This window comes from Pinus tabuliformis, chromosome 4_2, assembly GCF_031772625.1.
Source record: "Pinus tabuliformis cultivar Carrire ecotype Pingquan chromosome 4_2, CPIR1, whole genome shotgun sequence".
NCBI lineage: Eukaryota > Viridiplantae > Streptophyta > Pinopsida > Pinales > Pinaceae > Pinus > Pinus tabuliformis.
The window spans coordinates 182,854,156-182,880,450 of NC_142304.1; the positions used below are offsets into that span (position 1 = coordinate 182,854,156).

A 26,295-nucleotide genomic window follows, 5' to 3' on the forward strand; every position below is an offset into this window, starting at 1 on the left:
AAAGTGGAACCCCGAAAATGGGGATTGCAACTTAATAAAAAAAACTTTACTGAGGAAAAAAAGGTCTGCTGCCATCCCAAACTGCTCCGTTTTCAATCTAGGGTCAATCAGTCTGTGAACTGTTTTCCTGCCATTTCCTGCTACACAACAACTTTGTCAAAGATAAAAACATTTTACAGTTAGCCAAAATAGAAAAAGAAGCTGCTAAGAGTCTAGTGGCACCTTAATCTCGTTGAAAAACTCAAAATTTGCAAATATTGCACAACAAACAGCAGCATACAATCAGATATGATCAGCAACCGGTAACAATCTCAAAACATTGTGAAACGCTTCAACCCCTAAACCAGTTATATAGCATACAGCATGGTCATGATTTTCCTATGATAAAATCATTACAGTGAACCTCAAATATCAAGTGTTATATCATTTCGATAATTTTAATGATTTTACAATTCCTCGTGAGAAGGCCCATTTGAGTCAAACACAGCAGAGGTTGGGACGAATGGTGGTTATCTTTTCAACATGGGTTCTATTCTCTCTAATGGCCTTGAGCCCTAAAAGATCTGGTTTACACTATGTACCATCCTCAGAATGAGGAAAATGGTCAGGAGTTTCCCCAAATACATATTCAAAAAAAATGTAGTCTACTGGGTCTAGCCTGGCAGCTGAGAGGGGCGTTATCCTTCCCACCCAGGATCAATTCTGTCAAGCGCCATGCTGAGCTCTTAATGTGTATATTGTTATAGATCCCTTAGAAGTTAGGAATCAAGTTTACACTACATACCATCTTCAGAATGAAGGAAAGTACCTAGTGAGTGGCCTTGGGATATTTATTTCATGGTTTTTATAATTAAAAATTATAAATAAATTAACCTTGTGAGGAACTCATTCTTACAGCTTAATCTGAATGCTAAGCGCCCACAAAATACATATGCCATAAACATTGAGAAAACAACTACAGTTTTTAACCCTAGTTTGAAATCCATCTTCATAAACAGAACCATTGAATGATTTGGTAGTCATTTTCTCATTTTAATACAGAATCAGAAAAACAGAGCACTAAAAGCCAAACAATATTTTTTTTACTGTAGCATACCCTGGTTGAAACTTGAAAACAATTTACTCTTTAATGCAGTAACCTTTAGCAGATTAAAATGGCAAGTTGTATATTTGTGAGCACTATTTTCAACTGATAATAAATTCATCGAACAATAAGAAAATCATTCAGACAACCAATTAAGAAGATAAATTTTATTAATATAACATGTTTCATTAATCAGCAGATTCTACAGAATTAAAGAATCGCACTTCTAGCAGACCGTCTATCAGGCATTGCAATTTTCTTAACAGTGAATCAAAGACCAGGATATCCTCCCTTGAAAATCTTGACTCCCTTCATAAGAAAACAAAAAAAACATATTCAGATGATGTCTTCTATAGTTCAACAAAATTATTATGCCAACTCACAAAATGGATGCCACATTTTAAATTGTTCATGAAGAGAACCTACAAACATGCCGGTAAGCATTGTCCCTGCACTTAATAAGGATCAATCCAGAGAAAATCATTTGTATGGCCATCCATTGTTTGAACAACAAAATAAAAAGGGATTTCCAGATCAACTTAACCCAACATGGAGAGTAGCAGAACACAGTAGTAAGCAAAATGTTCAGATGATTTCAAGAAATTTTTCACATCAACTAAAGATAAGGTACAAAGAAATTGGCATAGTCATCCTCCTATCTGTCCCTAAACTTTTTGCAGCAAGTTAGATAACCCAGCACAGTTATCATTACCTGTTTGTAACAATCAAAAATGAGAGTCAACAATGTCCTCATATTTAACTTGCACCCTAGAAGAGAAGGTTAGTGCACAACCAGCATCTGCTTGGCCATTCAATGTAACCAATGCTAACAGCCTGCTATGCAATTACACTTCCAAAGAAGTCATGCGTAGCTTTGAAATCTCGATTTAATCCTACTGCATGGCAGTCAAAAGAGTATGGTATATTTTGTTTTACCACATATCCAAATTACACCCCGAAACCACAAAGGTTGAAGTCCTGATTAAAAAGCAAAGCGTTCAAGCTGCCTTGCATTCATCTTCAGGAGTTGCAGCAGGGTCCAGCTCCCAACAATTTTGGGGTAAATTTGGGGCTTCTTCGCCCAAAAGTCTCTTTGCTGGAACCTGATGAGAAAATCTAAGAAGCTCCTTCCTGGGAATCAATTTAACCGCCTGCTCCTTTTGATAGACAGACTTGAAACCATCAACCCTGACAAGAGGAACCACACTCACTCCAACCTCTTCCACAAAGTCATTTGCAATTTCTACCATTTCATACTTATGTTTAACTTCTGGAGGAGTGTCTTCGTTCCAAGCAGAATTCCACTCTCTGTACAAGGCCCAAACATCACCCTTATGGGGAAATATCCTAATAGTTCCTTTAGTACCTTTCTCCCAAGTAACAATATGAGAAAAAACATTTAGCACGTCGTTGTTGGTACTTTTCCCATGCTTAAAATGCCCACAACCCTGGTAAAATCCATCATCCAACCAGTTAGTGAGAGTTTTCTCTTCGTTGGTGACGGCCTCGAGCCAAACAATCTTCACCTTGAACTTGCTTCGTGAAATAACATTCTTAATACGAGCATAAAAGCGCGGCATTCCATCGTCATCATCATATATAGCCCAAACCTGATCCGCTTCAAAATGATTCTCAGTTCGATCCTTGTCAAAGTCATGAAAATCAGCATCAGGTACATTAATATCCTGGGCTGATTCTTCTTCCTCGGTATCTACCGTATCAGACTTCTGTGATTTCTTGCTTGTGGAACTTTCCATGGCATCATTTTTTTCAACCTTCGGCTTCTTCTTCCTCGACCGCTTATTTTCTGCCTCATCATCCTGCCCCTTGCTGTCTGATGCACCCTTATTCGTAACTTTCTCAGCTTCAAAATCATCTTCAGCGTAGTCTACTTCGTTTTCATCATCATCAGAATCACTATCCTTCGCTTTTCTCCTCCTCTTCTTCTTCTCGTTGTTGGCTTTGCTACCATTGCCACGAGCATCCGCACTGCGCACCTTTTCAGTCTTGGGTTGATTTTGACTTTTCTTCGCAGTATCTTCTTTTTTCTTGACAGGCTCAGTTTTAGCCTTCACATCACTTGTGGCACTGGCAGCCGAGTTGGAACCCTTGGCAAACGCATTCTGAGCAAAAGAATTAACACTGGGATAGGGCACACCTTTAGACATACCTGGAAAAGATCCTCCAGACGGCATATGGGAAAACGCAGCTGCTGCTCCCGTGGGCTTTTGCGCGGCAGCATTCGCTCCAGTCCTAGAAAACGGTTTGATTTCAAAGGCCATGAAGGGTTTCTGACAAGTTGGGCATAGAAGGTGATGATTGACATAAAGTCTTGGGTACTCGTACTGCATTTTACAAAATGGACAGGACGTCCAGAAGGTCGTGGCGGGAAAGGGGCCGCCAGTGCCCGTGTTGGGCTGAGTAGGAGGAGGATGTCTGTAATGACCATTGTTAGCGTTCGATGCCGCATTCGGGGGTTTCGGAATCTTCTGATGCAGTTGGAAGGATGGCATGGTTCTCTTCTTATCATAAGCGGATCTCTTATCCTTGTCAGAGAGCACGCCCATCGCTTCGCCTAAGAGCTTGAAAGCACCTTCAGCACCCACAGACTTGTTCTTATCTGGATGGAGCATTAGGGCCAACTTTCTGTACTGCTTCTTGATAAGCGCCTCGTCGGCAACCCACTCAACCTGCAAAATCCCATACCAATCGGTATGCCCGTTGATTTTCTTCTCGGCTGCCATGTGGACGTCGAGAACGGCCATCATCTGGGGAAGACCTTCCAGCGTAGGATAGAGCTGCTGGGCCTTCACAGCGAATTTCTTAGCCCCGCTCAAGTCCTGTGCCATAAATTTCTTCTCCGCGATCTCTTTGGCCCTACACGCTTCATCTTTGTTGTACTCCATACTTCCCAACTCTAAACCTCACTGTTCCAACCCAGAGCTCACAGAACCAAAGAACACACGCAGATACCACACTTTGCCGCCCTCTGGAGCTGCGGGTCATCCATCCTCAAATGCTGATGCCTTCATTTCAGCTCCTTTAAACCCTTCCAAGACCGTTATGTCCAAAACCCTCAAATGTAGACCAAATCCAGCTGAAGAGCAACACCCCAAAGACAACAAAAATGAAAGGGGCGTGTGGTACCTGAAACGGAGCCGAGGGAAGGGAATATTTGAAAGCTAGCACGCCCCACTTCACACTATTAACCTACGAAAACCCTCGCGCTCCGTCTTCAAACCATGATTCTACACTGTACGGAGGAAGACAAATTTTTGAGTAAAGCGTGTCCAAGATGCAGATGGGAAAAGTATAGGTGTATATATAAAAGAAGAGCAAGTAAAAGCTGAGCATGCAATACAGAGATTCACTCACTCAATCACAGATATTTGGCCCCAAAAATTCCCCGCCCCCCCATGGCCACCGGCCCATACTCTCTACTCCGCCCTTTTTCCCTTTCTTTCCTTTTTTGCCAAAGTATGAGGATTCACTTCATTCATTGACCACGTCATCTATATGGAAACCTCAACCCCCTCTCCCTCCCTCCCTCCCTCCCACTCTCTCTTCACCTCCCTTTGACCACGACCGCTTAGGTGTGTCTAAACAGTTTCCTCATATTCTTCGCGGGCACTAGAGTTTTTGAAATTCACTAAATTTCCACACTCTTCCTCCCATCATAATAAAATTGCTATAAAATAAAATATTAATATTAAAATCCTTACAAAATTAAATGGAAAGGAAGGGGTCAAAACTAAACACATTAGTTAACTAAATGTTGAGTTGAGTTGTTAAATTATAAAGGTTAATTAACCGAATTTTCAGTTGCCTCGTTGTAAATGCTAATTGATAGTTTTATAAGATATTTATTTATTGTTTAAGATTATAATATAATAATGGTAATCCATTAATCTAGATTATAAGATAGTTGAACATCACATTGTTAATCTGACCATATAAAATTATTTTTATATAAAAGAATTGACAGTTTTAAAAAATATTAATATAGAGAGTTGGAAAAAAAATTAAAATAAAGAGTTTGGTAAACTGGTTTTCAATATTATATATAATAGTAAGAAATCTTGAGTCATGTACAAGTTAGGTATAAAATTATTTAATTGTGTAATAAATTTCTCCCTAAACATAATCTAAAAAAATTAAATTAATTTTATGATATTTTTTTATTTTAGTTTTAAAAATTTAAATGTTAATTTTTTAGATTAAATTAATTTTATGATATTTTTTTATTTTAGTTTTAAAAATTTAAATGTTAATTTTCTAAATTTTTAGAGAAGAAAATTGTGTAATGATTTTCAATTTTTTTTTATACATTTAGAATATGTACATTTTCGTATATTTTATTAATCAAATTATTTTGATTCGAAAATCTTTTAAACTTATTACATTCGGATAAATACTCAAGATGAATTTCAAATTAATTTTAATTAAAAAACCTTAGTTTAAAAAAATCAATTTCATTAAAAATAATATTTAATTTAACTATAATCTTAAAATTAAATTAGTGTTATTATATATTTTATTATTATTTTTGATTAATTTTATTATAATTATTTGTTTTTATTTTTATTAGGATAGGTTTCTCAACTTTAAAAATAAAAAAATTGATAAATATATTTTTATAAATTTTTTGAAATTCATATTTTAGCTTCCTCGCATAAATCGGGAAGATGAATTTTAAATCATTTTTAATAATAATAAAAAAACTTTAATTCCAAAGAAATTTAAAAAAAAAAAAACATTAATTTTAAAATTAAATAATATTTTATACATTTTATTGGTATTTTTTATTTATTTATAGTTATTTACTTTTATATTTAAAAAAATAACTCTTTAGGATCAATCACATGCATACTTTAAAATAGTTTATTTCAAACTAACCCATAATTATTATAATTAATTACTAAAATCTATACCTATTAACTTTTTATATTATAATTTTCAAAACTTTTCCTTATTTTTAATTTATTAATATTAAATTTTATTCCATTAAATATGCTTAATATTGAAATGCCCATAAAACATAATTAAGATTTATAACTATTTTCAAAAATAAATATACCTAAAATATTAATTATCCTATTAAAACCATTATTTTTAACGAATAAATAACTTTCGAATTACACTCTAACATCTCTATGTATTAATTTCAAACTAGTATATGAATGGAGATTCTCGGATCAACGTTGGATCAATAGTCTTGGTCATAATAAGAGCGGTTTTTCAGAATATTAATTTAATTTTTTAATAAAACCATCCTAATCATAATAGGAAGATTTTTTTAAATATCGCTTTAATTTTTTAATTATAAAAAAGAAAACAATAGAAATTTTAATGACCGTTAAAAACTAAAAAATCCTCTACCTAGATTAAAGATAACCATGGTTAAGCAGATCATTTATTTTTTCTCTCTGCAAGCAATAAGAAGCAAGCACAATTCTTGATTTATGAGCTTACTTGCCTTTTCCTTTTTATTTAAATATAAATATATTTATATTTTCAAAACAGGTGTCATAGAGAAACATGCAAGGTGGCAAAATAGTTTAACACTTGTCTTTAATTTGACCCTATCAACTCCACTTACAATAATAAATAATTTCCACCTTACTTTCCACGCTCTAACTCTTTATCATCTTCTCTACTCCATTGGCAAAAGGAATGTATATTATAACATTAACATTGAAATTTGGCAACAACAACAAAATTGTAAATACCTAGTCCGTGCTTCAATAAAAATTTGTAGATAAAAAGCTTTGAACATTATCTTATTTTAAATATCAAATAATAATATTTTGGTTTTTAGTTAAAATAGTGGTAGGGATAGGTTACAATTGTAAATTTGAGTTCTCTAATATATAGAGTTCCAGTGTTTTTAGAGTTTTTAACTTATTTATGTATTTAAAAACATAATTTAATAACAAAAACCATAACCTCTCCTAATATCATATTGTTGAAATCTAACTAACAAACAAAAAAATATGTCAATCTTGTACATGTGAAATTCTATTGTAATGGTGTTATGAATAATAACAACTTTTTGTTGTCAATTCGGTGCGGTTTGGTAGTTAGGATTGTAATAATAATTTTTTGTTAGTTAGGATTCCTAATTGTTATCTAATAAATTATTTATCGTGAGTTTTTTCATGTTGTTGAGAAGTGTAGCAAGAAAGGCTCAATTTGACTTAGCCTTAGTCAAATTGAGAAAATTCAAAATTTCCACATCAGCAGACAACTTGGAGGTAGTGAACTGAGGTGGCATGGCTCTTGTCACTCAGTTAGCTTAGTAAATTTGAGTTAGAGTGCTTGGAGTTCAATTATGCATGTGTGATTGCTAATTGATAGCAATCCAGTTCAGTTATTTTCAATTGTACTTATTTAATCTAGTTCTAATAGTTAATAGAACTAGTTTGAGGTCAGTTGTGCAGTGGAACAATTGTCTAACTCGAAGATCATTTAGTTAACTGATCAAGCAACCAAAAATAACTCATTCATGTAAGGAATTTGAATTGCTCAGCTATGGTGGAGTTTCCAAGGCAGTGTAACATTAGTTGTAGACTAATCTTAAGTGTACAGTTGTTGCATGCAATCAATGATGAATCCTTGGGAATTACACAATCATTTTGGAGGAAATCCCTAAAAAATAGGGTCTAATTTCCTCACGATTTGCGCAAGGAAATAGGCGCTCATGTGGGGGCAGATATTGACTAAGTTTGGGTCAGAGCTTCTCATTGAGCAGAGAGAACAGTTATTCTTTCGCAGGTTGAGCTTGGAGTTGGAGCTAGCAATTGTAATAGATTCTTTATTCAGCTAATTAATGCAAGCGGGCTTAAGGGGTTTTTACCAGTTGGTTTCCCCCATATACATCTGTATACTTGTGTATGTGATTGAAGCGTGTTTGTGAATGTTGTTCTAAATTGTGAATTAATTTCCGCAAAGCAATAGAATAGAATTGTGTCTCTTGGTTTTAGATTAAATTTCTTGAGTGGTTGCAATTCTATCAAATTTCTACACATGTGGTGGAATTTTTTTAGCCATAGTAAATTGGTAATTTGTTGGAATAATCTAGGCGAGGCACAAGATCAAACTTATTGGCTACCACTATAACACCAAGGGTATATCCAATAGCATGTGAGCTATATATACCAATAACTTGCCACTATAAAACCAAGAGTATATCTATTGAAAATGCAACAAGAAAACCTTGATTTATTTTTGTCCTTGAATTAAATTAGGAATAAAATTGTAATTCCACTTCACAAGGCAACTTTTTCCAAGGAAAAAAGCCGAGCTTTTCTATTATATAATAAAAGAGCTACAAAAAAGATGAGTTAACATCCAGCAGATCACAAAGCTGCCTGATACAAGGAGGTACCAACCTTCCCCATGCTTCGTCATTTAACATGACTTCGATACACAGTATAGAAAACCAAGTTTCCTAAAGTATACTGCCTGTACTCAGCCGCATCAAAAAAAGAGGCTGTCGTGTATCCACGGGCCTCCATTAAAGGAAAACAGCCCGCAACATAACAGGAAAAAACCATAAATGTTTTACCCATAAAAACTCTCCAAAAAAGAAGGAGCTGTAAAGATTAAGTTTTTTGGTTCATATCACAGAAAACGCCAAAATAAAAAGGTAAAGACTCTTTTGTTTTGGCCCCATCCTATCTTTTGCACAAACAGAAAATTTAAGTATATGGGGCCAGATCCGTCTCACGAATCTGGTCCTGGACCTGTTCCTTTATCTGCCACGAGCCCACAGCCTGTTGTAAACCTGTTTTAGAATATTCGTCTGCTTCGACATTCCTGTCCCTGTATATATGTGCAAGAGAGAAAACAGTGAAAGAGGATTTAAGGTTTTGTATTTCTTCTAGCAATGGCATCAATAAATAATTTCTGCATCTAAATTTCCCATTGACCCAATTTACTACATTTGAGGAATCTCCGAAAATCTGAACTGTGTGGACTTGTCTATGTATAAGCCAGCAAAGGAGGAGTTTTAAGGCTGATAATTCGGCAAAATTGTTTGTACCCGAACCGAGTCCCACTGAGGCTTTGAGTGAGTGATTAGTGCTAAGGTGGATAATAATTCCAGCGCCAGTGATATTGTTTTGGGCTGCCCCGTCGAAAAAAGCCCAGGGAATACCATCTTTTATCTGAATCTCTGTCCTTTGCTGAGAGGCAGTAGAGGTCTCAGGTTCAGGGATGCTAGATAGTATTGCTGTGCTCTGAATTGCTATTACTTCCACTGGGAGCGATTTTTCTTTGAAGATGCTGCGATTTCGAGCTATCCAGATGCCCCAGCAGAGGATGGGAGGAAGGTTCCTCATGTTCTTCTCTGGGTGATTTAACCACCAACCCTCCCATGCCGCCTTGAGGTCCGCTCCCTCCCATCTAGCATTGATTTTCAATAATCTTTTTGTTTCTTCCCAAACATGTTTGGTAAAGGGACAATCCACAAATAGATGGTTGATCGTTTCTGAAGCTTCCTTGCATAGAGCACAGCGGCTTGGTCCCTCCTTATAACGGGCTATCAGAACATCCCAGGTAGGTATCTTCCGATTGAGTGCACACCATAGGAAAATCCTGGCTTTTTTGGGGCATTTCAGCTTAAGAAGAGGTTTTGCCCACCAGATGGGGGGATCCCAGCCCTTTCTGTTCATCAGAAAAGTGTATCCATCCTTTGGGGAATATGAGCCTGTCTCTGCATGTGCCCATACCAGCAAATCCGGCCGATCCTTTATCCTAACATTTGTGCGCTTTAGTTCATTTAAGAACCTCTGCCACTCATTTCGCCATAAATTATCAATCCCTAAATCCTCTACAGATTTCCAATCTTGTCCCCATATTGACTGAAGCTCCATGTTTGCTATCTGGCTTAGATTGTGGATCCCTCTTGAATCTAGATGAGTAAGTAGACCGGGGGGCAGGGCATAGAGCTCACTGCAACCTACCCACGGATCCCTTCCTATCCGGATGCTCTCTCCATTTCCTACTTGCCAAGCGAGGCCTTGTTCTATAATGTAAAAAGCCTCTGAGGTAGCCTTCCAGATGACCGAGCAGTTTCTACCTTTTTTATTTGGCCTCCGAATCCAGTCCTCAAGGGGCACCGGGTCAATATACTTCCTTTTTACCACTCTGGTCCACAGGTTTTCTGCTTCAATTATTCTCCATCCTGATTTTGCTGCCAAGGACTGGCTGAAATCAACAAGTTGTTTTATGCCCCATCCCCCCCAATCCTTTGGTCTAGCTATCTTATCCCAGGCTACCCATGGGAGGACTGAGTCTTCTTTTGTACCCGACCAAAGGAATCTGCTACAAATTTGCTTAATTTTATGAAGTACACCTTTTGGGATCCAAGTCAGTGCAGCCCAAAAGACCGGGATGGCCTGCAGAACAGAGTTTATCAGAGTTAATTTGCCTGCCCTTGATAACCATTTGAAACTCCAGTGGGCGATCCTTTGCTCAATTTTTGCCACTAGCCAATTCCAATCCTGTTTTCTGTAGGTAGAAGGTTTTAGCCAGAACCCCAGATACTTAAAAGGCTGATCCATACTGCAAGTTTCAAAAGGCAAATAAGATGTGATCAGGATCTCCTCCTGCCTGGAAAAGGCTTCCATTATAAGCTGGGACTTCCTGGGATTTATTTGCAGCCCTGTAGCTTTTAGGAATATGTCAAGAATGTCTTTTAGCACTGTTAATTCATTTGGATTCCCATTTGTAAATAGTAGAATATCATCTACAAATAGAAGATGAGTAATAAAAAGGTTTACCGCTACTTCCAAACCTGATATCAAACCTGCTCTCTTTGCTTTTGAGATCAGCCTGCTGAGGCCTTCAGCAGCCAGAAGAAATAGTAGAGGAGAGAGTGGGCATCCTTGTCTCAGGCCTCGCTGACTTTTGAAAAATTGAGAGGCAACCCCATTTATCAAAACAGCAAAGCTTACATTTGAAATGCACCCCATGATCCAATTTATAAATCCCACTTTGAAGCCGAGATGTGTCAGAAGAAGCTTGAGATATGACCAGCTGATTCTATCATAAGCTTTTGACAGATCTATTTTCAACACTGCCCCTTTCTTCTTTGCAAGTCTTAAACTGTGAATGGTTTCCTGGGCCACCCCAATGGCCTCGTGAATTTGGCGTCCATCCAGGAATCCAAATTGCTCGTTGGAGATACAGACAGAAAGGATGGGCTTCAAACGAACCGCTATAACTTTTGCAATAATCTTGTAAATGGTATTGCAAAGAGATATAGGTCTGAAATCTTCAAAGGATTCCGGAACTTCCTTTTTCGGGATGAGTGCAATGAAGGTTGCATTGAAAGGCCCATAGATTTCCCCTTTTCTTCTTGACTCCTCCACCACCTCAGTCAATTCATCGCCTATCTGTTCAAAAAAGTGCAAGAACAGTTCTATGGTCCAGCCGTCCGGACCTGGGCTTTTATCTTTGGGCATTGATTTTATGACATTTTCGACCTCCTCTTTTGTCACTGCTCCGAATAGGTTCTCTGCCTCTTCCTCCTCCACAAACCGAGGGAAGGCTTGTGCAGTGCGGATGATTTCAGCTATTGTGGTCCCCCCTGGATCAGAAAATAGAGATTGGAAGTGGTCTTTCCCCATATTTGAGACTGCCTCAAAGGAGGAGTGCTCCCTGCCATCTGCATCCTTTAATTTCCAAATTGTGTTAGCATTTTTCCTCCCCTTTGCATAATTATGAAAGAATTTTGTGTTCTCATCCCCGGCTTTCAGCCAAATTGCCCTACTTTTTAATCTCCATTCTTCTTCTCTATCCAAAAGGATCTTTGCCCTTCTTTTTTCTAAATCTAATATTCTTTCCTTCGACTCCTGAGATAAGTATGCATCAGCATCCGGGTCTTCTAGGGCGCTTAGAGCTTCATCAATACTAGCCATTTCCTCATATGACTTCCTCCTTTTCTCCGCTGCCCAATTGATGGTTTCCTTCTTTAACCTTTTTAAATTCTCCATGAAAAGGGCTCCCTTGTTTCCTGAATAGTCAAGGTCCGGATGTCTCCAAGTATTCCTGAACAGTTGAATGAAAGACTCCTCCTGGATCCAGGAGGAGTTGAACTTGAAGGGAGAAGCCGGTTTTGGAGGGGTCTTAGAAAATTCTAGAAAAATAGGAAAATGGTCCGAGTTCCCTCCTTCCCCCACCCACTGCCTGAAAAGGGGAATGTGAGAGGCCAGTGCATCATTTATGAGGAAACGATCCAGTCTTTTTGCAATTCTCTCCTCCCCTGTTCTCCTATTCCGCCAGGTCGGTTTTGCCTTTATAATGTTTACATCAAGTAGATTGTGGTTCTGGAGAAGAGATAAGAAGTAATCAGCCAGGGGATCTTCCCTTGCATTTGGTCCCCAAGCTTCAGCAATCCCCAGGGAAAAGTTTAAGTCCCCTCCTATAAGGAGCTTTTTATCTTGAAGCAGTTCTTTTGATAACAGATCATTCCAATAGGAGACACGACCCTGACAGGGCCCGTAAACATTGATGGCCATGAAGGGCTGGTCAAAATCCGGGGATTGAATCTCCATACCAAGTGCATGGGAAAAACCCCAAGAATTGAGAGCTCTTAGTCTTCCTATTCTGTAACCGATGGCAAGACCTCCAGAGTGACCGGAAGCATCCAGTGCAGAGAAGGCCCAACCCGGGAGCAGAGCGCAAAGAGAGGATTCAACATCTGAGCTATTTCCCAAAGTTTCCTGTAGAAAAACCAAATCTGGATTGTGGCAAGAAATTAAATCTTTTAGTGCTAGTTTTTTGGGTTTACTAGCCAACCCTCGACAATTCCAGGAGAGACAGATCATTTGATAACCGACTCATGGGGTTTTGCTGCTCTAAGCGCCCCTGGGATCGACATTTGTTTCCCATCCTCAACATCAAATTTTGCCTTGACTTGAGCTTTGGAGAAAAGGGATTTCCTACCCCTACTTTTTTTTATATGACTTTTCGATGACTCAGGATGAAGGCCTCCAACAGATTCTAAGACAGACTGGTTGGTTACTGGTCTCTTACCATGGGATCTGAGATTGTAATGATGAACAAGGGATGTTTTGTTTTGGATCTGACTCGGAATGGGGGCGTCCACACAGTTCAGATTTAGGGCCGGAAGTGCTTCCGAGATAGATTCTAAGTTTTGAATATGATCATCAAGATTTTTAAACATATTACAATCAGCAGACAAACCCCCCTTTACAGATTCAGAAAAAGTGGAGAGGTTAGGAGGAGGAGACTGCATACTCGATGGATCATCCGCCGAGGGGATTTCAGGTCCTTCCAAAGGTAATTCTTTTGTAGGCTGATCTGTTGTATTGCGCAGAGGGGTCTCTTCCTCTTGATGCTGGTCCTCTACTACCTGATCCTCCAGATTTGTCCTTTGATGATCCGCTTCCATAGCAATGTCCTCCATCTGCTTCTCCTTTCTCCTCTGCTGACCCTCTTTATCCTCTTCTCTGCGCTTCAGCTTCCTTCTCCTTTTTCCCGTAGGGCAATCCCTTGCCAAATGCCCATATTCTTGACATCGAAAGCACCTAAATGGAAAGAGTTCGTAATCCAATTTCTGATCATATTCATAATCCTTGTACTGTAATAAAACCGTTTTTGCAAGCCCTTCTGATGGGTTTAGTCTTACAAGGATCCTCGCCACAGCTCGTTCATAAGTTTGCAAGAAAGATCTATCAGCATCCAAGAAAGTTCCCAAATGGTTCCCAATGGATTTGAAGACGGAATCGACCCAAAGATAAGGAGGTAAGTTTGGAACTCTGACCCAGACAGGTTGTTCAGTTACCTTTTCCTTTGTTGCATCGAACATGGGCGACCAACGCTTGAAGAATACAGGCCGATCCCCAAGCGCCCATATACGCTCCTCGACCCACTCCATAGCTTCTTTGCATTCGAATTTCACCATGAACCATCCGTTCATCAGTATAGCGGTCGAGAAATTTTTTGCCGGGGAATTCGACCACTGGCTCTCAGCCCACTGTTTTAAAGAGTTCCCTGATATATATCTACCACGCACTCTGCCCACGAGGGTGCACTCCGCCACATCCAGCGCTTCCTCAGCCTGAACATCCATGCCGAGAACCAAGTTTGTAACCTTTTTAGTTTTCCACGGCTTTGTCTTCTTCCTTTTTTCGCCTACCTTCGCTGTCGTTTTAAAAGGTGCACTTCCCCCTGAAATAGGGTTTGGAATTTCTGGTTCCCCTGAATTCCCGCTAACAATTTCCTCAGGTCTTCGAGTCTGTTGTTCACTGTGGGATTCGACCAAACCTTCCACCGGACTCCCGATTTCTCGTGAAGACGGTTGAAGGACTTCAGCTAAACTCCTTATTTCAGATGGGCTAGTAGCAGCCTTCGGAGAAGTTATATTTCTGGTGCCGACAGACCCCTCTACTTCCTTTGAGAACCCTGGCAAGGGGTCGTTTGTAAACAAAGCCTTTGGAACCTCCGGATGTTTGTTCCCTTCCCCCCGAACTTTCCCTGCGCTCTGAACTCCGCCAACAGTCCTCCATACCCCTTTTAAATTTGGAAAGTTAATGATGTCCTCCAAACCTCCCGACGAAATGAAGACTTTTGACGGGGAGATAGACTTGGAGCTTTGCCCTCCGTCATTTCTGTTTATAGGCAGACCTGGCCATGAATGAGGGTTGGACGTTTCCAAGACCCTTCCTCCTGTGTCTAGCGTGACTCTGCCTGCCGTTCCAGCCCCTCCCAGAAGTGCAAGGCTCTCATCCAACAAACCGGTTGCCGCGTGGGTATGCCAGATACCTCCTCCCGTGAGCAGAGCACTTGTCTGACTAACTGTGGAACCGAAGAAATGCTCAATGTTTTCCGTGGAAACCTCCTTCCCCCAGACTGAAAGAATATCCTCCAGGGAAGGGTCCAAGTCCACCGACTCCCTAGGGTTTACCATGGTAACTAACGGCTTCTTTTACCTTGTTACTTCCCTTCGCCGTTTCCGAGATTGCACAGTGTAACGACCCTGATCTATGAACCCTCCAGCTGCATAGGAAATGGTTAACGAAACGGATTGACTTCACCATATCGGAATAGAGATTTACGCGCCGGCTCCAAATCCCGTTCCGTAAGAGCCCCAACTCCGTTTCAGGTTCCAGCTTACGGTCTACACACCTGTCATCCTCCCGCCTTGACCCTGCCAGCTGCGTCCTGTGCCCTGTACTGTTCAGCCATGACTGCGACAACCTGCATCACCTAGGCCTAGGGCCTAGGGTTCCAGGTCAAGCCCTATTCCGTCCATTCTCCCCTCTTCACAAGGCAACTTGTATGAGTTAACTAAATTAATTTGACTTAGTTGGCTCAATTAATTCGTTTTGAGGGTCTAACTTGAGTCATGTAGAGTGTCTCCTACTTTATAGGAGCCTTGGTTGAGTTTATTTTGAGTTGTAATTAATTAATATAGTTTAACTGAGTTAAAGTCAATTAAACTAGTTCCAACTAATGGAGGAACTAGTAGGAGGTCAGATAGTGGGGTGATGCTTCATGTGTTCAACCAGTTAACTGATGATTCATTCATAAATAACTCATGCATGTCAGATCTGAGAGTTACCTAGTTGAGATTGGAGTTCAAGGGCAGTGTACTATCAGTTGTATAATCATCTGAATTGTACATGTGGTGCATGCAGTCAGAGGAAGGCCTATGAGGATTGCACAATTCATATTGAGGAATTTCCCTAATTAATAGGGGGCTAATTCCCAAGGAAATAACGCAAGGAAATAGGGACTTGGGCAAGCCAAAATTTGGTTAAGTATTGGCCTAGGCTTGTCTAGGAAGTTGTGAGACAGATAGAGATAGTGCAGAGGTTGCTCGGGCTTGAGCAAAGCATTGTAATCTTCTCATATTTTCTAACTAATGCAATATAGATAGTAGGGGTTTTTAGTTGTGACTTTCCCCAAGAAATCATTGTGTAATGTGTTGATTGAATTATTTCTCTTGTATGTTTAGTGATTTCTCGGTCGGTTAATTGTTTCCACTGACGAGTAGAGTAGATTCAAGTCTATTGTTTTAGTAAATTACAATTAGCAGTTTGAACCTATAAGGAATTTCTACATGGTATAAGAGTAAAAATCATTCTAGAAGAGGAGAATATGAGTTTGCCTTTTACAGGTGAAATTGAATCTGCAGTATCATTCTTTAGAGCCAGCAAGATGCCATTCTACAGATTGAGACTCGAATATGCCCTTAAGGGTAGTTCGAACTATATTGCTTGGAAAGACAGGATGGAGGCAGTGTTGGAGGACAACGAGATGAAGGAATTCATAGACATTGATGTTCCTAAGCCTCCAACAACAGATGCTCAAGATCTAGCAGAGTGGAAGAAATGTGTTGCAAAGGAGAGAACTATCACACTAGAAGGAGTTTGAGATCATATTGTCTCGAACCTCCACAAAAAGGATACACCATATGCAATGTGGCATGCCTTGATTGACTTGTTTCAAAACAACAATGACCACGAAAAGTTGACGCTGAAGGACAAGCTTTGAAAGATCAAGATGGAGAAGGGAGACACAATACCACAATACTTGAGCAGATTCACCCAATGTCGAGACAAGCTTGGGAGAATTGGTATTACAATTGTTGAAGATGATGTAGTCAACCTAGCACTTCTAGGCCTTCATAATAGTTGGAATAGCTACCAGGATTAGGTAAATGGGAGGGAAAATCTACTAAAGTGGGAGCATGTGTAGTCCAACTTGGTGCAAGAAGAGATAAGGCGGAGCACCAGAGATGGAACCTCATCCAAGCATGATGATGAGGAGAATTGTGCCTTAGTTGGAAAGGCAAAGAAAAGGAAAGGAAAGAAATTCCAACCCAAAGGAGATTACAGACAGGGCAACAAGAAGAAGGACTTGTCCAAGATTAAATGTTTTCACTGTCATGAGTTGGGACAATATGCCACGAAGTGTCTGCACAAGAAGTCTGGAAAGAAGCCCTCGGGAGGAGCGGTAGGTGAAGCTCTTGCTTCACAATTCGAGTTGGATTTCACCCTCATTGCTTGCATGGTGACATCGGTGATGGGAAGTGTGTGGTATCTAGATAGTGGAGCCTCATTCCATATGAACAACTACAAAAAATTCTTCTGTGACTTGGAGGAGAAGGACCTCCATATGCACATTGAAATGGGAGATGATGGAAGGTATAGCATGACCATCATTAATATTGTTACTTTTCAAAGGGAGTTTGGTTCTCTTCTCACATTAGAAGATGCCATGTATGTTCTGGGTCTGAAGAAGAATTTAGTTTCAGTTGCTATGTTGGAGAACCGTGGCTATGATTTTAGCAAAGGGAAGGCTTTCCTTCATCACATAGCCTCATGACAAGTGAAGCAAACGGGGGTTCAGGTGAAGAACCTCTACAAATTGGATGTAGAAGATTGTGCAGCATTGAGCACAAAAGTAGAGAAGGTGTAGAGCTGAGACATCGATGAATAGTGGCATAGAAGATTGGGCTACTTGCACCACAGAGCTTTGAAGATCATGCAACATATTTCTACAGGACTTCCCAAGGGTGAAATAGAGCAAAGAGATACATACAAAGGGTGTACATTGGGGAAGTACGCCAAAGCCACATTTCATGATAAAGATAGTCGAGCACAAGCGTTCCTTGAAAGAGTTCACTCATATGTGTGTGGATTGTTCTTGACTGCCTCCACGGCCAAGCACAGGTATTATGTAATATTTGTATATGATTTCTCACGTAAGTGTTATATTTTCTATATGCAGAAGAAATATAAACGTTCTCTAAATTTTGTGAATTTAAAGCACTTGTTGAGAAAGACATTGACAAGAAAGTGAAGGCTCTCAGGAGCGATAACGGTGGAGAATATGTGTTGAATGAACTCAATAACTTATGTGCATCATAAGGCATTCAACGAGACTTAATAACACCCCATAAACCACAACAAAATGAGATGACTGAAAGGAATAACAAAAGTATTGTGGGAGTTGCACGAGCAATGTTACATGATCAGGGCCTACCACTACACTTGTGGGATGAAGCATGCAACACAACTATATATGTGCATAACAAAAATTCCTCATCAGATTCTTGGGATGAGTACACCAGAAGAAGATTTTTCAGCTAAGAATCCAGATGTGGCACACTTCAGAATCTTTGGTTCATCAAGTTACTTTCATGTTACCAAGGATGCAAGGAAAAATCTAGAACGGACAGCTGAGTTGGGCATATTTGTGGGGTACATTGATACACCTTACAACTATCGGGGTGTACCTTCCATCTCATAGGATGACAATGGTTTGTAGAGATGTGAAATTCAATGAAGAGAAGGCCATGAGATGTTCCCTTGAGAGGGAGCTTCAGTTGCATGGAGATGAGGAGCTTTTTGCTCCAAAGGAAGAACCTCGGGATGATGTGGAGCAGCCACATGCAGAGGAGCGGAGAGTGGAAGCACTCGCTCATGCAGAGACTTCCAGATATGGAATGAAGTGCACCAGAGAGGATGACATATCAATGCATGATGTTAGAGAGAATGTGGGAGCACCCTCATCACAACGCAGACAGAGGACATCACCAGATCGATACACTGACTACATGGCTTTAATGAGCGAGAGTGTAGAGATTCAGCCATCTGCATTCGAGGAAGCAGTGTAGCAATCAATGTGGGTTGATGACATGGTAAAGGAATATGACTCCATTATCAGAAATAGTGTCTGGGAAATGGTCCCAAGAGCAGCAAACAAGTCAGTGGTGAGTTCCATATGGCTTTACAAGGTAAAGCAAGCATCAAATGGGAGTGTGGAGAAACATAAGGCCATATTTGTGGCCAAAGATTTCACTCAGGTGGAGGGAATTGATTACGAATGAGACCTTTGCTTCAGTAGCAAGGTACTCTTCAATCAGATCTATTCTAACACTTCTAGTGTAGATGGGATGGAAGATACACCAGATGGATGTGAAGACAACATTCCTCAACGGAGTGATTGAGGAAGAGGTGTACATTGAGCAGATGGAAGGGTTTGAGACCTTCAACAGAGAGTCACATGTGTGCAAACTCAAGCGAGCATTGTATGGATTAAAACAAGCACCCCGTGCTTGGTACACCATGATTAACAGTTATTTCACCATGTTGGACTTCATCGAAAGTGAAGCAGATGCAAACCTCTACCCTATTGTGGTTGAAGGTAAATTATTGACTATAGTATTATATGTCGATGATTTAATTCTAATGGGTGATGAGAAACTGGTAAAATCTTGCAAAAAGGATCTTGCAAGAGAATTTGAGATGAAGGACTTGGGGCTCATGCATTATTTCCTTAGTATGGAAGTATGGCAAGGAGATGAGGAACTGTTTGTCTCTCAGGGAAAGTATGCCAACGAGATACTAAAGAAGTTCCAAATGGAGAGTAGCAAACCCATGGAAACTCCTTTAGCAAAGAATTGGAGGAAGGAAGACGCTACTTCAGGTGAATTAGAAGAGGCTACTATTTATAGGTAGCTTGTGGGTTCACTTATGTATTTGGTGAACACATGACCGGACATATGTTTTTCAGTTAACCAAATTAGTTAAGAAATGCTTAAGCCAACCAAAATTTATTGGAAGACAGTTAAACATGTGTTGAGATTCCTTAGAGGCACCAATCAGTTTGGTCTTTGGTACAAATGAACAAAGGGAGTGAAGTTGCAAGGCTTCACAGATGCAGATTGGGCAAGGAGTCCATCCGACAGGAAGAGCACATTAGGGGGAATCTTCAGTATTGGGTCAGCAACAGTTTCTTCATACAACATGAAGCAGAGATCAATTGCACTTAGTTCAGCAGAAGCAAAGTACATGGCTACTAGTCAAATAGCTTGTGAGGCTATCTAGATGAGGAAGATCCTTATTGGGTTATTTGGTCAGCAGATGGATCCTACAATGATTTACTGTGACAATCATAGTTGTATCAAACTCTCTAAGAATCCAGTTTTTCATGATCAGTCCAAGCATATCGACATCCGGTATCACCATCTACAATATTGTGTGCAGAGGAGAATCATGTTGTTGGAGTACATTCCTACAGAGGAACATGATGTAGATATCTTGACTAAGGCATTGTCAAGAGGAAAATTCGAGTTCCATAGAGGCAGGATTGGATATCTGATAATCCCTTTCTTGTTGAAAGGGAGTGTTGAAAATACAACAAGAAAATCCTGATTTAATTTTGTCCTTGAATTAGATTATGAATAAAATTGTAATTCCACATCACATGACAACTTGTACAAGTTAACTAAGTTAATTTGACTTATTTGGCTCAGTTAGTTCGAGTTGAGGGTGTAACTTAAGTAATGTAGAGTGTCTCCTACTTTATAGGAGCCTTGGTTGAGTTTATTTTGAGTTGTATTTAATTAATTCAGTTTAACTGAGTTAAAGTTAGATAAACTAGTTCCAACTGATGGAGGAACTAGTAGGAGGTCAGACAATGGAGTGTTGCTTCATGTGTTCAACCAGTTAACTGATGATTCACTCATAAATAAATCACGCATTTCAAATCTGAGAGTTATCCAATTGAGATTGGAGTTCAAGGGCAGTGTACTATCAGTTTTATAATCATCTGAATTGTACAGGTGGTGCATGCAGTCAAAGGAAGGCCTATGAGGATTGCACAATTCATATTGAGAATTTCCCTAATTAATAGGGGGTTAATTCCCAAGGAAATTGCGCAAGGAAATAGGGACTTGGGCAAGGCCAAAATTTGGTTAAGTATTGGCCTAGGCTTGTCTAGTAAGTTGTGAGATAGATAGAGAGTGCAAAGGCTGCTCGGGCTTGAGCAAAGCATTGTAATCTTCTCATATTTTCTGACTAATGCAATATACAGATAACATGGGTTTTTAGTTGTGGCTTTCCCTAGGAAATCATTGTGTAATGTGTTGATTGAATTCTTTCTCTTGTATGCTTCGTGATTTCTTGATCGTTTAATTGTTTTCACTGATGAATAAAGTAGATTCAAGTCTATTGTTTTAGTAAATTACAATGAGCAGTTTGAATCTACAAGGATTTTCTACAATATCAAATAGCCTGTGAGCTAGATATACCAATAACTTATGACCCAACAAGAGTTGAAATCTCTCGAACCCCGTGATGGAGCTCTATCCCAAGAGTCACCTACTCTTCAAGGCTTGTCACAATGGACCAACATGTTCCTCACAAGAATTGAAACTAGGTGGAGGGGATAACAAACCATTATCCCAACCACTCAATCTAAACAAACAAAACTTTATGTGGTGAATTTTCTTCCATGATATGGAGTGGTAGTTTGGGGATCGTCCTTATTTTAGAATATGAACTTGAAACATTTTATATTTGGGGTCTAGGAAATTCCGCCAATAATCAAGTTGAGGCTTATAATCTACTTCAAGGTTTAGTTTCATCCATAGTATTCAAAATTGTTCTATTTGATCCGTAAACTGATCAAACCGGTCGGGTTCATTAGCCTAGGCCACTAAACTGGTTGTAAAATTTGGTTATCTAAGTGGACCCCCCCCCCTCCAATTTTTTTGTTTTACTAGGCATAAAACGACTAGTTTATGATGGAACCCGTTAATTTTCCCATAAACCATCCAGTTTATGATGAAACTTGTTGGTTTTCCCATAAATCGACTGATTTATGACGGAACCTATCGATTTTCCCATAAACCAGGTAGTTTATTTCCAGGTCGGCCACAGACCCCATAAAATGCAGTTTTGAGGGAAATTTGGGATTGTTTCCCTCCAAAAATAGACCCTCCAAGAAAAGTATGTCTCCCCTCTCATTTGCTTGATACATCTCAACCCTAGCAACATTAGCAATCAATGGTAATGTTAAATTATTAAAGTAAAAGTGGCATTTCCTTTATCTTTCATTTTCATCCTTTTACTTAAATTTTTAACATTACCATGAGATGACTCAGGATGTTTGATAGTGGTTACGACCTCATTGGATTTCATATGGAGAAACTAGAATTTTAGATTTCACCCAAAATTCAGCAAACTTAATGGTTTTCAGGATTTCATGATTTGGGGGTTTGCAATGTTTCCATTTGATTTAGTCACGCGTGATGGTATGAGATTGGAATTTTATCAAGAACATGAAGCCCCTTTAAGTACCTTGATGTCGGTGGCATTGATTGTTAAAATTTGTTGATGTTGGTGGTATTGATTGTTGAACTCGTCTACCATGGCCTTAACAAAATGTACCCTTCACTCAAAGGAAAATAATTGGTTATGCATGCTAAGTTTTTCTACCACATTATAAGGTTGAGAAGATGAACCCTTCACTCAAACCAAAATCATTGGTTAGGCATGTTAAACTTTTTCAATTCCTGTCATATTATAAGGTTGAGCAATCCAAGTCTGAAAGCTTTGAGCAAGATGATGTTTATGTAAATCTTCTCTTGTTGATGATCTCATTTCTAGTAGCTTTGATTCAAAGATGAGTATATTGATTAGTGATTTGTAATTTTGATATCTAGTTTTGTTGCTACTACTACCACTACTACTAAGGTTGTAGAGGAGTCTTAAGAGTCCTCAAACTATGAGCCGTATTATTTATGTAGCTCATGTTGATGATTCCATATCTATTAGTGGTGATGAGTTTGATCATGATGAGAAGTGATCATGTTGATCACTGATATGTAGACTTGTAGTAGGCCAGTGGCCCCATAAATTGTAGCATTGTTTTTGGACTTTAGAGGCCATTAGAGTCTCATTGATTATGTATTTTGTTTCTAATATGTATTTCACTCAGTGCCATTTTGATATATTCACCTTTGCATGGTATATATATGAGCAAACTTTGCATATTTTGTCTCTATTGATTTGAATCATGGTTTTAAATCTTAAAAATATTTTTTTCATTAAAAAAATAATTACTTCATGTATTTTTTTAAAGACCGGTTCATTGAGATATGATTAGTCCTGGTTTGACCGGTTCCGGTTTGAAACCCAGTTTGATAGGTGGACTAGTCCGATCACTGCTTTCGATTTTGAATACTATGGTTTCAGCTAATGAATCCATAATTTAATTTATAATCATCATATGCATTCAGGCATAATCATCAAATTAGTGTTCTTAAAATCTACCACATCTAATAGAAGACTTGCATCTATCCTCACTTGATCTCAAAAGGAGGTTTTTAATCTTATAAGAGTTTCGTGTTTTCCAGCTTTTGAATGAGCATAATTATCAAGGTTTACTTTTAGCTAATGAATCCATAATTTAGTCTATAATCATCATCTACATTCAAACGCAATCATCAAATTGGTGTTCTCAAAATCTACCACATCTAATAGCAGACCTGCATCTATCCTCACTCAATCTCAAAAGGAGGTTTGTAATCTTAAAAAAGTTCCATTTTCTAGGTTTTTAAAGAGCACAATTATTAAGTTGTCTCTCTCACCAATGAGGCCATCTAATTTAAAATGAGGTGGTAAAGACAAATATGGATTTGAACTATTAAGCCATACTATAATCTTTACAATTCACACATATGAAGGCATGTATCGTCATTGTAATCCAATATATGCCATGCCTCCACAGTCACCTAAATTCAAGCAAAGCATGTGAATTTGATATGAATGGCCCACCCCCACTCTCTCATGCTTGAACTAATTACAGGGTTGTCTCTTGAACCGCTCAATGATATTTATAGCATCCAGTGTGGGATAATGGCTTTTTGCAAGGGAGAAGCAAGTAATGTTGTTGACATCAAGGCCAATTCATTGGAAAATCATGTGGTAAAAACCTTAATAAGTTTCTATATGGTTCTTTAGAATTTTTATTTGGAAGTTTCAACTTCTACATATGTCTTGATCATGGTTATTCATCAGTGTCGCTCTTGGTATAGCAAACTCAACCCCCTAGATATCCTTGAGAGGTGGGGTTTCATATTTTAAACTCTAAATATTTATAATAATATTGCTATGCTTGGTGGTCCTACGTCCCTAAGACTTTCTGTGACTAGTCAGCATTGATTAGTGGATCTCTTTTGCCCCTATACATATGTCCTCTTCGTGGGTGAATGGATTAGATAGGGTAAACAGAAGATGTTGACTTCTCTAGCCCGTCTTCTACATTTTTTTAGCCTGATTAGCTTCAATTTTTTCTGCAGCCATTTAATTTAGTTATCATCGCAGTCCAGATAGGCTGGGTGGTCAGACATGACCAGCCCGACCTCCACATCTCTCTTAGGCTAGGAGGTTGTATCTTTAAACTCATTGGTGACCAATGGAATTAAATTTCAAAAAGTCGCTCCTTCTCAATTTGTTAAGAAGCTTGATGAAATTCAAAAGGTAGAGGTATTTTCTCCTCATGCATGGTCGCACATCCTTCAACTTGCTGAAAGGGGTCTTGTGGGTTTTTATGGGCTTGTGGCCCTCTCCCTAATCTACTCGTTTATGTATTGAAAAAAAATGGAAACCCTTAATCAAGGGGGAGATCTCCTCCTTCCGCATAAAAGGAATTTTCACCTTCTTATTCGAGAACAAATCATATCGGGATATAATATTATGGAATGGGCCATATTTTATGGGCACCCAAGGGATCTTCTTGGATCAATGGAGGCCAAACTTCAACCTTGATTGTGATGTGCCCTCTATTGTTCCAATCTAGGTTAAAATACCATTTCTCCCCCTACATTGTTGGAATGATGCTACCTTCAGGAGCATTACTATTACTTTGGAAATATATATTGGTTGTGTCAAGCCCCACGACTACCTCTTCTCCTATGCCCAAATCTGTGTGGAGGTTGATCTAGATAAGGGCCTGCCTACAACAATCAATCTCAGTTTGGATAGTTGGTCTCATATCTAGGAGCTAGACTATGACCAACTCCCCTTTAAATGCAAATTTTATCATGAATATGGCCACTTCATCCTTAATTGCTCCAAAAAGTGGGAAGAGCAAGAAAAATAAGGAGATCAGGGAGAATAGTGACAACAAGCCAAGAAAAGGCATGGACCCAACAAATAATAACCACCCCCTAACAAAGAACAAGAGTAAGAAGCCCATAAAGGGGCCCCAACTATTTAATAAAAAAATCCACTAAGAGTGGGCAAGGAACCACCAAATCAATAAACACCGCATAAATGGAAATAGGTTTGAAGTCTTAAACATTGAAGAAGAGGAAGGAGAAATCCCCCAATAAGGCCCCATCGACATGGATTATCAGATAGAAAAACGTCCCCGCCATGAACCTATAGTAGAGTTAATCAATGAGTCCAGAACAAGTGTGAAGCAAGTAACAAATAAAGGAGACACCTTTGAGGAAGAAGATGATTTTCTCTCACCTAGAGAGGCTACAGTAGTGGAAACATTTGTAAGATTAGCTGGCGACAAATATAAAGCATAAAAATTCAAAGAGATTGAGCGACACATATATAGATTAGGAAGGAAATATAATAGAGAGGTCTAAATTGAAAAGACAAAGAAGGAGAAAGAACTAGGTCACCAAACCACCTTGAAACACCTTCAGCTAGTGAAAACAAGCAATTAGGGCAACATAAAGGGCTTTAGCACAACCCCTTTTAAAGGGGAAACTCAAACCAAAAGTAAGTAATGTTAATCATATCCTGGAACTGTAGGGGTCTTGGGTCTAAAAAGATAATGGCAGAAGTAAATCTTGATAAAAAAGAAAGGTCTACAATGGCCCTTACCTAGGAGATCCAGAAGGAAGATCATGAGATCCTCTCAAGACATCATACAATATGGAATAGTAGCGAAATTTCTTTGGTCAATGCTCGAGGAGCTTTCAGGTGGTCTGTGTACTCTTTGGGACCCTAGTCAACTTCAACTATTGAACTTCGCTAAATCAATTTACTAGTTAGTCACCTTAATTTTTATCCTTTCTTCCAATCAGGTATGTGTAATTATCAATATCTATATGCATGTCTACTTCAGAGAGAAACAAGCTTGGTGGGCCTCTCTTCTTGGCACTATAGATACTAAATTTGGCTTGTTTATCATCTTTAAGGGCGATTTCAATACTACTTTATGTACCTGGGAGAAAAAAGGGGGCTCTCCAGATCCCTTCCAAGAACAAATGGAAGACTTAATTAGCCATCTCCAAATTATTGACATTAAGCCATGCGGTCTTCACTACACCTGGAACAGTAAGAGAGTTATCTCTCACCATTTTGTTGCAAGGCTAGATCGTTTCCTAATCTCATATACCTTTCTCGCCCTTAATCTAAACC

At 39.0% G+C, this 26,295-nt stretch overlaps 1 protein-coding gene across 1 annotated transcript; it reads right to left on the reverse strand.

The window, feature by feature from the left end:
- Positions 1-1,657: 1,657 nt before the first annotated feature.
- LOC149168762 (uncharacterized) lies at positions 1,658-4,596 on the reverse strand. The gene is made up of 2 exons (XM_089428418.1): positions 4,460-4,596; positions 1,658-4,337 (listed from the first exon to the last, which is right to left on the reverse strand). Exon 2 carries the CDS (start codon positions 3,988-3,990, stop codon positions 2,083-2,085), a length of 1,908 nt encoding a protein of 635 aa, XP_089284544.1. The 5' UTR covers positions 3,991-4,337; positions 4,460-4,596; the 3' UTR covers positions 1,658-2,082.
- Between the last annotated feature and the right edge of the window lie 21,699 nt (positions 4,597-26,295).

Bases quoted from the DNA above. Each gene is read 5' to 3' on its own strand.
- LOC149168762 (XM_089428418.1), bottom strand. From the start codon at position 3,990: ATGGAGTACAACAAAGATGAAGCGTGTAGGGCCAAAGAGATCGCGGAG.